This window comes from Equus caballus, chromosome 11 (assembly GCF_041296265.1).
Source record: "Equus caballus isolate H_3958 breed thoroughbred chromosome 11, TB-T2T, whole genome shotgun sequence".
NCBI lineage: Eukaryota > Metazoa > Chordata > Mammalia > Perissodactyla > Equidae > Equus > Equus caballus.
Window position 1 is genome coordinate 25,492,350 of NC_091694.1, and position 13,324 is coordinate 25,505,673.

The window sequence follows — 13,324 nt, forward strand, 5'->3', positions numbered from 1 at the left end:
TCTGCTTTCTGTCTTTCAAACCATCAGGAACCCCATTTCCCATTCATCCGATAAGCACTGATCAGGTGCCCACTGCGTTGTTTTCTTTCCTGCAGCCCCGGGGAGGCAGAGAGGAGGGAAGGGATACAGGCGGGATCCTTCCAAGGGTGAGACTGAAGCAGGTGAGAGGATCAGAGGTGCTGAGCAAACGCCCAGCCAGCCCACAGCCAGGGCACGAGTGGGCGCCAAGGAGGCTGGGGGCTGGCGGGGGGGACTAGTGCGTTGAGGTTTGTCCCCTTCATTGAGCATCTGCCTGTGCGGGGTGGGGGGGGGGTGTCGGGGAGGGGGCGGGGGGACATGGAGAGCCTGAACGGCAGGCAGCCTGGGATTGCCTCCAGCACAGCTGTGCAGAGTTCACCGAGTCTGTGGTCTGTCTCCCACCCTGCAAGCAGTTCAAGGGACCAAGGTTGGGTACAGTTGCTGGAGGAATCTTGGCTAAAGCCAAGGATCACTGTTCAGTCTCTACTTGGCCAGGCCGCTCTGCTCCTTTGAGCGGCTGCTCATCCCTCTTTCCTGATGCTCCTCACACATCAGAGTTTATCAAAGAGAGATCCAGAGGCCACTTCCGTCAGCATCACCTGGGATGGGGGCAAAAATGTGTGGTCCTGGGCTCCCATCTACCGACTAAGCCTCCCTGGGGTGGGACCTTCAAACAGCCTGTGCACAGTACGCTGCTGTGCTCGGCTCGCTCGAGGGCGCGAGCCCCACTGCTCCCGCGCTTCCAGGATCAGCCTGCCTGCCTCCTTGGCCCTGGCTGCTGGGGCCTGCCGGGACCCCTTGGGGGCTGCTCTGCCTCTGCAACCCTTAAATACCAGGGTGCCCAGGGCTCCCCTGTCCAAGCCTCTTGCTCCTCTTGCACACTCACACCTCCAGCACCCAAAGCCAGACTTTCTTCTGCCCTTGGGTGGCCAATGGCACCCAGACTTGACATGACCAAAGCTGACTCCACCACCCTCTCCCCAAAACCCACCTTCCTCCCTGACCTGTGGCACCCACCTCGGTGAGCATCCCGCCTTGTCCAAGCCAGAAACTCAGGATCATACTTGACTCCCTGTCTCCCTTCCCTTCCTCCCTCATCTCAGGAATAATCAAATCTGGATTATTTTGCCTCCTAAAGATGTCTTTCGTCTCCCTGTCTCTCTCCCCCAAGACTATTGCATTTATCTCCTAACTGGTTTCCTCCCTCTAGTCTCTCCTCTTTCCAGTGAATTCTCCAAAAGAATTCTAAAATGCAAATCTGACTACAATCACTAGTACCCTTCAAAGAATTCTCAAGTCTTAGCCCCTTCACCGACACCTAAGACCCTCCATCAGCTGGTCCCAGCCTCCGCCGGCTTCCTCTCCTCTCCTCTGTGCTCCAGGAACAGCAAGCAGCTTCCGTTCCAGCCTCCAGACCTTGGACCAGTCAGTGCCCCCTGCCAGGAATAGCCCTTGCCTGGCTGACTCCTCCTCACAACTTCAGCATCACCTCCTCCAGTAAGCCATCCCTGACTCTCCCTGCCCCCAGGGTCCTCGGTGCATCCATAACAGGGATCTGTTATTCCACTCACCACACTGAAAGGAAATCATCGATTTCCATGTCTCAGTTCCACACTAGCCAGTGAGATGCTTGAGGGCAGGGACGGTGTCCTATTCATCTCTGTAGCCCAGCCCATGGCCCAGTGCCTGGCACCAAGGACAGGCTCAGCCAGTGGTTCACGGATGAATGCGGAGGGGAAGCTTGAAGGAAGTGAGAGCCAAGAATGGCCGCGAGGGCAGTGAGGGCAAGCCTGGCAGGAGGTGCAGCCAGAGCCACTGTGTGGGAAGCAGAAACTCGAGAACTTCCCTTTATGGCACTCCCACGGCTGCCCGCAGCCATCGTGCCTGCGCTGTTAGCACATTTTGTCTCATTGAGTTCTTGAAACAACAGATCAGGAAACTGGCATCAGAGAACCAAAGCAACCTGCCCAAGGTCACAGGCCTGGAGTGGAATCCACGACTGTCTGATTTGAAAACCTGTGGTCTTTCTGCTGGGCCACACTGCCCTCCTGGGGTCAGGACCTTCTCGAGATGGACAAGGAGTGGGCCCAGCTACGCTTCTGCCGAGCTGAGCACTGGAACCAGCTGCCCACGCTCAGGCCGACAGCTTCTTCCTCCCAGCCGGACCAGAGGCTCAGAGGCCAGACAAGGATTTATCTGTTTCTTCCTTCCCTGGCTTTGGGGGTCTTTGACAAGACATGCATGCCCATGCTCCCCCCGGCCCCAACCACTAGGGAAGGGCTGTTGTATCCTGGTACCGCCCAGGGTGCCTGGGGAACGCAGGGGGTTCTGTGATGCTGTCTGGGTTCTGCAGAATCTGTCTCCCTCATCGCACTTGGCCCAGGCTGATATTAAGATTCATCTGCATTCCCCGTGCACCCGCCTGGCAGATGGTGGGGGAGGAGGCTGGGTGCGTGCTGGGGGCTGCAGCCAGAGACCGAGCTGGGCCTCAAGGGCCACAGAGCAGAGTGCCCACCCATCGTGCCCCATAGGCCCAGCCCAGGCTGGGGCTACTCTGAATGCTGGGGTGCCTCCTCACCCTCACAGCCTCCAAGGGCTGTTCGGACCTGACCTTTGCTTCTCCTAAGGACTAAAGGAGCCCCGACCTTCCAGGAAGGAAATGTGGATGCGAGTGGAGGGGATGGAGGATGGGTCCCCACCTTTCAGAATCTCAGATCAGAGTCTTGTTCGTCCTCCTTGCCTGGGAGGTCTGCAGAGACCAGAGAGAACCAGGGACCCGGCTGGGGTAGGAATCCAGTTCAGTGACTCCCGGGGTCACAGGGAGGGTAAGCAGTGAAGGATGGAGGTGTAGCTGCAGGGAGGGCTTGCCCACCTCACTCCCCAGCTTCTCAGGAGGCTCACCCCCGACCCCAGACCCAGAATCCACCCTGGCCTCTAGCTGCCTTTTCAGCCCAGGGCTCCAGTCAAGTTTCTTGTCACAGTGGTTGGATTCGGGGGTGGGGCTGGGGGGAGTTGTCCCAGCCCCTCTGAGTAAAGTAGAAGAGAAGAACTGACATTACAACAAAAGGAGTACAGGCTAGACACCTAGAAGAACTTCCCTCAGCACAGAAGCAAATCTTGCAGAGACAAAGTGGACTTTGGGCTGTGGAGACAGGCTACATTATTGACGTTCTTTTTTGGCTGTTGGAATAGGTTTGGAAAAAATGATCTTACAAATTCCAGGTCTCCTGGGGTTGAGGGCAAGGCTGCGGATGCCCGCTACGGGGAAACAGGCCCCCCGCCAGAGGGGTTAGAAAAGGTGGTGTCCCCATCCCCGGGCCACCACCGGCTCCCTTCCTCGCCAAGAGTTACTCCGCCCCCGCATCCTGCCCCTTCGTCCTGGGTCCCCCGGCTGCGGGCCGGCAGGGGAGGAGTTAACTCCGGAGGTACCGGCTGGGCTCACTGTACCTGCCGCCGCCGCCGCCGCCGCCGCGGGTGGGAGGGACGAGGAAGCGGGAGCCGCCTGGGCGCCAGAAGCGCTCCAGTCTGGCGGGGTGCTGCGCGGGGAGCGGCGGCCGGGGCTCGGCGCGGCCAGGGGCGTCCGCCAGGGGGCGCGCCGCGACGGGGCGGGAGGGGCCGTCTGGTGTGGGGAATTAGCACCAGGGACGAGCGCGCGCGCGGGTCCCCAGCACATCTGGGCGAGAGCGGCGCCGCTGGAACCGAGGGGGGCGCCGAGCGCAGATCGGCGGAGCGGCAAAGCCGCCGCGCAGCTGGGGCCCATCGAGGCGCTCGGGGCGCACATCTGGGACCTCGAGAGGGGGTCGCGCCGCGCGCAGCTGGACCGGGGGAGGGGGCGGCGGCTGCACAGCTGGACCGAAGGGGGCGGGGTCGGTCCTGGGCGGCTGGCAGAGGGGAGGGCCGCGAGTCGCCGGGGACCGGAGCATGGGACGGCGCGCCTGAAAGAGCAGGGGTGAGGAAGGGGCCTGGGACCCCACAAGGAAAAGAGGAGAGAAAGGGGCCCAAGAGCAAAGGAGGAAGATGCAACTGACCCGCTGCTGCTTCGTGTTCCTAGTGCAGGGCAGCCTCTATCTGGTGAGTGGTCTGGGGAGCTGCGCGGAGGGGCGGGGGCCCCGAGGATTGCGGGAGAGCGCGGGAAGCTTCCGAGCCCGGAAACTTTCTCCCTTCCCCCCCCACATCGCCAGGATGGAGGGGAAGCCTGGAGGCTTGGGGAGAGGGCGGGTCCGAGGCCGGAGACTGTACAGAAAGGGTTAATAGGGGCGGGGAGAGGGTGCTTGGCTGGCCCACCCACTCGGCTGGAGTGGCGGGAGGTGCGACCAGCACTAGGGAAAAGGCCGGCAGCTGGGTCGCCAAGGGTTATTCGACCCCTTCCCGGCGCCCCGAGACGCGCAGAAGGGGAGTGGGGTGGGTTGTGGAGCAGACGACCTGCCAGGTCAAGGGGCGTGGGCTTTTCCCTGACCTCGGAGACCCGGAGGGCCCCGGGCTCTGGGGCCCCCAGCGCGCGGAGCCGGTGCAGGCGGGGGGCGGCCCCTGCGTCCCTCGCTCCCGCCGGCCCTCCCGCTCCCTCCCTCCTCGCCTGTTGTTTTCCTCTCCTCTCCCGACTGCGCGCAGCCCGAGCCCCACAGGACCTGGGCAGGCGGCTCCCGCCCCGGGCGCTCGGCGGCTGAGCGGAGCGCCGAGAGCCCGCTCCCCGTGCGCTCGCTCGCGGCTTCCCGGCTGCCCAGGAATCCACCCCAGACCCCAGCCCAGGGCTCAATTCCCCTCCGACCTAGCGCCCGCCCCGCCCCCGCAATCCTGTCGAGGAGAAGCCTCAGCCCCACATCTGGATTTGCCCCTTTCCTCAAAACAATAATCCCCTTTGCCACTGTATGGACGAACCCCTCCCTTCTCGCCTCTCCACTTGCAGCCCTTCTCCCCATCCTCCAGCCATTCAGTTGTGACCCCCAGGACCAAATACACACAGGTCTGCAGCCTTGAACCAAACCCCCAGGAGCCTCCCCTCCTGGCTGTCCCTCTACCCTACCCCTTGGGGCCTGGCAGGCGGGGCCACTGCATGTATCCATGGGCATGGCCAGGGCCAGAACAGGGGGCATGAAAACCCCAAACCTCTTTGGAACTCTCTAGATCCCAGGTATCCTCCACCTTCACCCCAGGGTCACCAGCAAATCCAGATGCTGCCCAGCTGTGAGCTGGTGCCCCTGGTGCTGGTAACACAGACGCATAGGCTGAGTACTCTCTTCAAAGACTGAGCAAACGCACGCCAGCCAGCTGCCCTCAGGAAACCTTGTCCACTCCCGATGCCCTCCAGAGCTGTCCTGTGTTTGAGCTCTGTCAGCCTGTCCCTCTGGCCCTCCTCACAGCAACTCCAGGAAGCCTCCCAAGGTGTCGCCTGTCACCGGAGCTGATCTCGCCAAGGCTGGCCAAGAGCCTCGGCAGAGCTTTCCAGGAGATTCCGGGTGGGGTTGGGGCTTGGATAAAACCCCTAGAAAAGGACACCTCTGGTCTGTGAGGCTGGGCATGTGTGGTGGAGTGGGAGGGCTGACCCTGTGTGACTTGGCCTTGTGGCAATGTAAGCTTGAGTCCTGGTGTCCTCATCTGTGAAATGGGAATGATCAGAACTCCTACCTCCTAGAGCAAGTGATGTCCTGGCATGTCATCATCCATGGTTCCCAGGGGAGGCTTTGGCTCCCCACACTCTGGCTTTCACTCCAGGTCTCGCCCGCGTCCTCCTGCCAAAATCTAAACTGTATTTGTGCTGGAGAGAGAATTTCACTGGGTTCCGTTTTCTTATTCCATTGTCTGTTGGTTTTGCCTCTGAAAATAGAAACTATCCTAGAGTAGGATGGTGTCTCACTCATCAGACTAGGAAATCCCATAAAGCAGGGGCTGTCCCTCTCCTGTCAAACTGGGGCTCTCCCAGCCTACGGATGGAGCTTTTCTATCTGACTTGGGGATCTTCGAGGGCAGAGACCAGGCCTCCCCCATCAGCCTGGGACTTTCCCAGAGGCAGGGACTCTACCTCTCCTGTAAGATGGGAGCTCTGTCAGCACAGGGATATGCTTTTCTGCCATCAGATGGGGACCTTCCCAAGATCAGGCTGACAACTCCTTAGGGGTAGGGGCCATGTATCTCTGGTGCCACGGTCCAGTAGAGAGAATTCTCAACCAGCCTTCCAGACTTTGCATACTGGCAAGAGGCAGGACAGTGGGGAGAGAAGTAGGGGTGACCTGAGTGTCAAAACACGAGATGGGACCACAACACAAGCCAGATTGCACATCTGCCTCCCAGCTGTAAGTGGGCAATGTGCAGGGGCCCCTCAGTCTGAAGTCAGTGAAAGGGACAGGCAGAGAAACAATGTGGGTGGTGAGAAGTGGGGAACCAGAGCTCCTGGGTGCCCTGGGGACAGGGCTCTCACTCTCCTCCCAACTCCCTCCACAGGTCATCTGTGGCCAGGATGATGGTCCCCCGGGCTCAGAGGACCCTGAGCATGATGACCATGAGAGCCAGCCCCGGCCCCGGATGCCTCGGAAGCGGGGCCATATCTCACCTAGGTCCCGCCCCATGGCCAACTCCACTCTCCTAGGGCTGCTGGCTCCCCCTGGGGAGGCATGGGGGGTCCTTGGGCAGCCCCTCAACCGCCCAAACCACAGCCCCCCACCCTCGGCCAAGGTGAAGAAAATCTTTGGCTGGGGCGACTTCTACTCCAACATCAAGACGGTGGCGCTGAACCTGCTCGTCACAGGGAAGATCGTGGACCACGGCAACGGAACCTTCAGTGTCCACTTCCGGCACAATGCCACGGGCCAGGGCAACATCTCCATCAGCCTCGTGCCCCCCAGTAAAGCTGTAGAGTTCCACCAGGAGCAGCAGATCTACATCGAAGCCAAGGCCTCCAAAATCTTCAACTGCCGCATGGAGTGGGAGAAGGTGGAACGGGGCCGCCGGACCTCGCTCTGCACCCACGACCCAGCCAAGACCTGCTCCCGAGACCACGCTCAGAGCTCAGCCACCTGGAGCTGCTCTCAGCCCTTCAAAGTTGTCTGTGTCTACATCGCCTTCTACAGCACAGACTATAGGCTGGTCCAGAAGGTGTGCCCAGATTACAACTACCACAGTGATACCCCCTACTACCCCTCTGGGTGACCCTGGGAAGGCCACAGAGGCCAGGCCAGGGCTGGAAGGACAGGTCTGCCCACGAAGGAGGCCATCTGTCTGGACACTGGGCAGGGAAGGGGATGAGCCTCAGGCAGGGATGGGGGTGGAGAGGAGGAGATGCCACGTGGTGCCAGGGCCAAGTCTCAAGTGGCGGGGAAGGGGTCCCACATGCTGGCCCCAACCTGAGGTTGTTGAGCTGCTAGGACACAGGAGAAGTGGAGGAGGGGAGGAGTGAGTTCTCAGCGCAGCCTCACAGGGTTCCCCACCGAGCAACAGGCGGATGTTGGGTCCAGGATGCCCCTGGGGCAGGCAAACCAGTGGGGCCCCAATAAAGTCATGGAGAGGGTCCTAAAACCTTGGCTCCCTCCCTGCCATCCTGAGGAAGGACAGCAACAAGGAGAGGGGTATTTCATCAGCGTGGCCACCAAGTAGGCAATGAAGAATGGCTGAGATGGGGCTTCCTAGGAGCCAGCCCTGGGGGGCCGGGGCAGGAGGAACTCTCCAGCCCCATCCAGTGGGCAGCCCTAAGCCCCTTGTCCTGGACTGTGACTGAGCTCGGCTTGAGGCTGAAGTGGTGACCTTTGGAGTCTGATGTCTTGACAAATAGACCATCTGCCCCCAGCCAGGCCACCCCTTTCCAAAATCCCCTCTCCTTCCATTGCTCCCCACCCCTACCCACCCTCGTGCTGACGGGACGCCCATCCTTAACCTGAGACAGAGGGCGATCGTGGTTCTCCCAGCACCAAGGCCACAGGTGGAAGCCCACCCGTGCACTGTGTGTCCCTCCTCCACCCCACCCCTGCTGGCTCCTTGGGAGTGTCCTTGTCCAGCGAGCAATCCTTCAATAGCCAGCCTTGCCTGTCAGACTGGGGCTCACCCAGATGGAGATGGTACCTCCCCTCTTGGCCCATGGGGCCATCAGCAGCTTGGGGCTGGACTGTGGAGCGTGTGCTGGACCTGTTCCATAGTGTCTGTCCATGGGGGGGAGGGGAGGGAAGTCTTGTGAAATCACCTGATTGTCAACTTCTGTGTGCGGAATCTTGTTCCTGGAGCAGGAAATAAAGCTTTCCTGAGGCATTGGATTCCGAGTTGTCCAGGGGGGAACGGCCCCGGGTACCCCATGGTCCAGCCAGCATTTCTCAGATGGCGACAAGACATTTCCTGGAGACCAGAGCTGCAGGGCTCCAGCAGCTGTCGGAGCTGGTGCTCACCAAAGGCTTCAGGGCTTCCGTCTCCGGCCCCCTTTCCAAGCTATGGGGAAAGCTGAATGAACACAGCACTTGGTGCTGGCAGGAGGTGGGGCTGGCATCTGCAAAGCAGCTCAGGAGGAAGAGCTGGTAGGTGGGATGGGTCACATAAGGGTGTTCCTTGTTGCCTCCCTGGATTGCCATCTGGGTGGGCCTAGCGGGGGTCCTAGCTCTGTCAGTATTTTGCTCTGTGGTCTTGGGCAAGTCCATTCTCCTCTCTGGGTCTCTTTCTGTTCCTTTTTCTGTATAAAACGAGGAGCTCACCCAGCCCAGAGGTTCTCAAATGTGAGTGGGCATCTGAATTACCAACAGGGTTCATTGACACACAGATTTCTGGGTCCCACCCCATAGTTTCTAACTCAGTAGGTTTGGGGTGAGGCCTAAAGAATTTGTCTTTCTAGCACATGCCCAGGTAGACGCTGATGGTCCTGAGCCAGGGACCACACTTTGGGGACTGCTCAAATGACCTCTAAGTTAGTCTCTGGCTCTGGCTCCCCGGGATGAGGAGACCCCTCTGATGCTCTCTCCCGATCCTGATTTCCATCTGCTTCTCCTGGGGAGGTCTCCTGGGAAGGGTCCCAGCAGACAATCAGGGGTGTCGAGTTTTCAATCTGATGACATGCTAGTGGGGGAACAGGCGAGGGTGGGGTGGGGACAGAAGTGGGGTTGAAAGTAGCCATTCCCTGCCCCAGCCAATAGGAGGGCCTCAGAACAGTTGGCTGCTGGTGGCACCTCGTCTGGGAGTTGTTGGGCCCTTCAGGGCTCATGAGGGGAAGGTTGGGGCCCCACTACTAAGACCACAGCGCCCTCTCTGGAGGTCATTCCAGGTCTGCTCTGAGAGGGCAGCACTCAGGTCCCTGGGTCCCCTTTGGCCATGTAGCCACAGTGAAGAGAGTCCTAGCATGAGGAGAAGATGGTCTGCCCCCCCAGCCTGTCTCCCCTGCCCCCAGGACTCGGCACGGACCAGTGCCCCTCACAGTGCAAAGCAGAGCTGGGCCAGGCCTTAGAAGCCACTCGGTGCAGGCCCACGTTGTATGAAGTGACCCAGAAAGGGCATGTGACTTCAGCTCACACTGCTATTCCAGCTTCTGTCCCCTGCACTGTGCTTCCTGGGGCCACCTCTCCTGAGCAGAGATTTGAGACCCCCGCCCCCATGCCAACACTCCTCCCTGCCACTCTCTCCCTTCCCACTCTGGGGACGAGTGCTTAGTTTGGAGATAGCCAGGGGCTTGGGACCTGCCATGGGACTGGGGTTGCTGGAATCTGGTGCATTGTCCCACCTGCAGACACCCACTGGACACCAACCAGGAGCACCTCCCACAGCCCTGTGGGCGCTGGAGGAAGAGGGGGCTGGTGGTGGCTCTGGGCCCCTCCTCCGTCTGGCCTGGCGGAACTATCAGCAGACTTGGGGGCACTCCGACCCACCGCCTCTGGCTCCTCTCCTCCTGTGGAGAGCCAGATGCTGCCGACAGCTGGAGGGCTGGCCTGCCTGGCATGCAGTTCTGCCTGCGCAGGGGGTGGGTTCATTTTAATAACTTCATCTCGCCCACGTGCACACTCCGCTGCCTCAACCCTCCTCTTCTGTCTTGCCCAGTAACCTGGCTGCCCTTTGCAGCTAGGATCTTGCTAACAGATTTCCTCCCAAATCATAATTCTTCTGGAATAGCCCTCTGGGCCCTACTCCTCTTGCACAGATACTTCCTGTGCCCCTTGCTCCTCACAAGTGTAAGGGGTCTATCAACTGCCTCTGGCTATCGACTGACCTCTTCCCCCTTGGTGAGCAACGTCTAGGGCATCCCCCGGGGGATGGACCCCCAGTCACTGCCAAGTGCTCGGACCTCCCACTCTTGCCATCTGAACACTCCCAGGAGAGCAGATTCCTCGGGAAGGAGCCTGTCTCCTCTCCCAGAGAGAAGCTCTAGGTCCACCCTCGCCCCACCCTTTGGCCTCCCCCACCACTGCCCCTCAGTGGTGCTGGCCCATGGTCCTCCTCCCCTGTCAGCTCAGCCCTGCTGGGGAGCTGCCCTGGGGCAGGGGCCTTGTCCTCTCCATGCAAGTGGAGCCTCTGGGACAAGCCTAGCAGACTGGGGGCTCTTTAAGGACACAGTCTGGTATCTCTCCATCAGACTGGAGATCCCCTGGGCCAGGGTCTGTATCTCCCCCATCAGACTGGAGTCTCCCTGAGGCCAAGAACTGCACTATGACACCGGGAAAGCTTGTTCTTTTCTAAGCATCGGAACAGCTGCCTCTGCCCTTCAGCTTTGTGCACAGGTGCTATCTGGACCTCAGCATTCCCATGTCTAATGGGGGGAATCTCCCCAGCAGTCTGTGAAGCTAATAAGAGGGCACACATGTTAGGTCAACAAGGCTGAGTCTTCCTCTTGATGAAGCTTAAGGCAAAAGCAAATGGGTGTCTGGGTCCCTCCTCCCTCCTCCCTCATACTTCTTCCCTGGGATGAGCAATCGGGAACTGAGTCACCCCCTTCCCCATCCTTGGCAGGAATGCTGATGACCTTGCATGTGGCAGACTCCCGTGGCGAGGCCCATTGCTCAGAGATGCACGAGGTGGTGGGTGGGTAGGGAAGCTGGGGGAAGGGTGTGGATGGGGTGGAGACAGCTGAAGGTCATAGGGTGACCAGGGACCTGAATTATCCAGTGGGTATGTGTAGGGGGTTGTAGGAGATACAAAGAACCAGTTGACCTGTGGCAGAAGTGATCCAATGTCATGGCTGGGAGTGGGAAAGAGAAATGTTACTTCTGAAGACTTTGAGTCCTGGGGTATAGCCAGGAGAACCGGGGGCTGGGATGAGGGGCGAGGAGAGGCACCACCAGCCCCACCAGGTGGAGGCAAGATCGAGTGGGGTGGCACCTGCCGATTATGCCAAAGTCCTGGAGTGGCAGCTGCCCCCATCACCAAGACACAAATGCCAAAGGAAACCTGGCACTCAGTAGCTGGGAGCTGGATTCTGGTTCCACCGGGGACCCTGTTTCCTGTTGGTCTGCCAAGCTCAAAGGCCGATCTGGTGATAATCCAAGTGAAGGATGCCCAGTTCAAAGTCTGCCAGTCCATCATCTCAGGGCCACCTGGCCAGACGGTCCCAGGAACAAGCTGGCGCCTCCTGAACCACAGAGACTGCCAGTGAGCTGGCAGCGTGAATGTTACAGGAAGGTAGTTCTGGGTCCCAGTCCTGGTCTGTAATTTATTAGCTGGGGGCCTTGGACAAGTGACACGATCTCCCAGAGCCTCCTTATGTGAAAAACTAAGGATCTGCCTCCCTTGGAGCATTGTTAGGAAAATCAAATGAGTTGAGCCACGAATGTTACTTCCTCCTCCTTGTTTCTGGAGATGGGTGTGTTGACTTCAGCCTTGCTCCTGGTGCGGAGAGATGAAAGGGCCGCAGGCTGGAGGAAGGAGACCTGGGTTCCTGTCTTGGTTCTGCCCCATAATGCATGTGGCAGAGACCGCTAATAGTCCCATAATCTCCATTTCCCCTTTCTCCATTGTAATGGAATTCTCAGTTTTTAGCTGGGCACATGGCTGCCTGAAGTAAACCCTACATTTCTCTGCCTCCCTGCATCTAAGATCTAGCCAGTGACATGTAAAACAAAGGGATATTTGTCAACTTCCAGAAATGTTAAAACAGTTAATATACATTCTTTGCCTCTTCTTCTTCGTTCCAACCGCCATCCTGCTGCCTGGAATATGTATGTGATTGCTGGAGCTCTAGCTGCCATCTTAGACCATGAGGGATGAGAGCTACACCATAGAAGTAACAAAGCAACAAGTTGGAAGAAGTCTCAGTCCCTGAAAATTTTGTGGAATAGAAATATCATACCAGCCCTAGGCTGCCAACCTCCAGACTTTTATGTGAGAGAAAAATCAAATTTCTATCTTATTTCCATCCAATTTCTATTTCATTCAACCTCCGTTTCTTTCAGTTACATCTGGCTCTACCTGATTCCATAGATGAGTTTGAGCACTTCACTTCTATGGGCCTCAGTTTCCTCATTTGTAGAAATGAGATAATGCTCACATATCTCGTTACACTTCAGAGAGGTTTTATAGACTCACAGACAAGAACGAACTTGGGAAAGCTCCAGTCTTCCTCCCCTCCTCTGGCATCAAGGCACACGGCCTCCATTTTTGGAGGTGGAACAAGTTGCTTCTGCATTGCAGGGAGCCCCTGAGAGGCCAAGAAGGATTCTCTACCCCTGTCTGAAAGGCCTCCAGTCCCCAAATCAGCCCCCACACGTCTGAGTCCCCATCCACATTCTGATGTTGGTGACACACAATCCTCGTTAAGGGCCTGACTGATCCCAGCCAGATGGGATCCTAATTTAATTAAAACCCTTTAATTACCTGCAACAACACAGCTTTGGAAGTCCAGGCAGAAGGGGCCTGTGATGGGAGGGGAATGGTTGACAGGGCAGAGTAGTGTCTGCCCTTTCATCACTCAGGGAACCCAGGGTCGCAAGGCGTTTCTCCCACCCAGGTGGGCACAAGCTGCGTGGAACAACCAGTTCCGCCCACGCTTCTGGCTCGGTCGACAGCCAGGCAGGGGAGGGGGGCAAACCAGGCTCTTGGGAGCAGAGGACCAGGCTCTTGAATCTGAAGTTGTCGCTGTTGGTTTTGTGCATACACTGAGACTGTTTAAGCTCAGGTCCGAGCCCTCCCGAGACCCCGGCCTGCGCGGGACACTCTGGGTAGGAGCAGGCATGATTCTAATTCCTTCCGAATTGGCCTGGTTTAGGAAACAGAGGGACCTCTGCATCCTCCAAGGGAAAGCCATGCCCGCAAACAAGGTCTTTCCTGAAGATGTCACCCACCTGGGGAGCGGGGATGAAATGGAGTAACGTAGGTGAGCTGCAGAAGGACCATGTGGTTCTGAGGGATGAGTAAGGACCCC

At 58.6% G+C, this 13,324-nt stretch overlaps 1 protein-coding gene across 2 annotated transcripts; it reads left to right on the forward strand.

Moving 5' to 3' along the window:
• Positions 1-2,019: 2,019 nt before the first annotated feature.
• NXPH3 (neurexophilin 3) lies at positions 2,020-8,247 on the forward strand. Of its 2 annotated transcripts, none has more exons than XM_070226269.1 (2): positions 2,020-2,803; positions 6,454-8,247. In XM_070226269.1, exons 1-2 carry the CDS (start codon positions 2,678-2,680, stop codon positions 7,156-7,158), a joined length of 831 nt encoding a protein of 276 aa, XP_070082370.1. In that variant the 5' UTR covers positions 2,020-2,677; the 3' UTR covers positions 7,159-8,247. The 2 variants fall into 2 exon arrangements, with proteins under 2 accessions (XP_070082370.1, XP_023508466.1); XM_023652698.2 differs by lacking the exon at positions 2,020-2,803 and adding an exon at positions 3,611-4,089.
• The last annotated feature ends 5,077 nt before the right edge of the window (positions 8,248-13,324 follow it).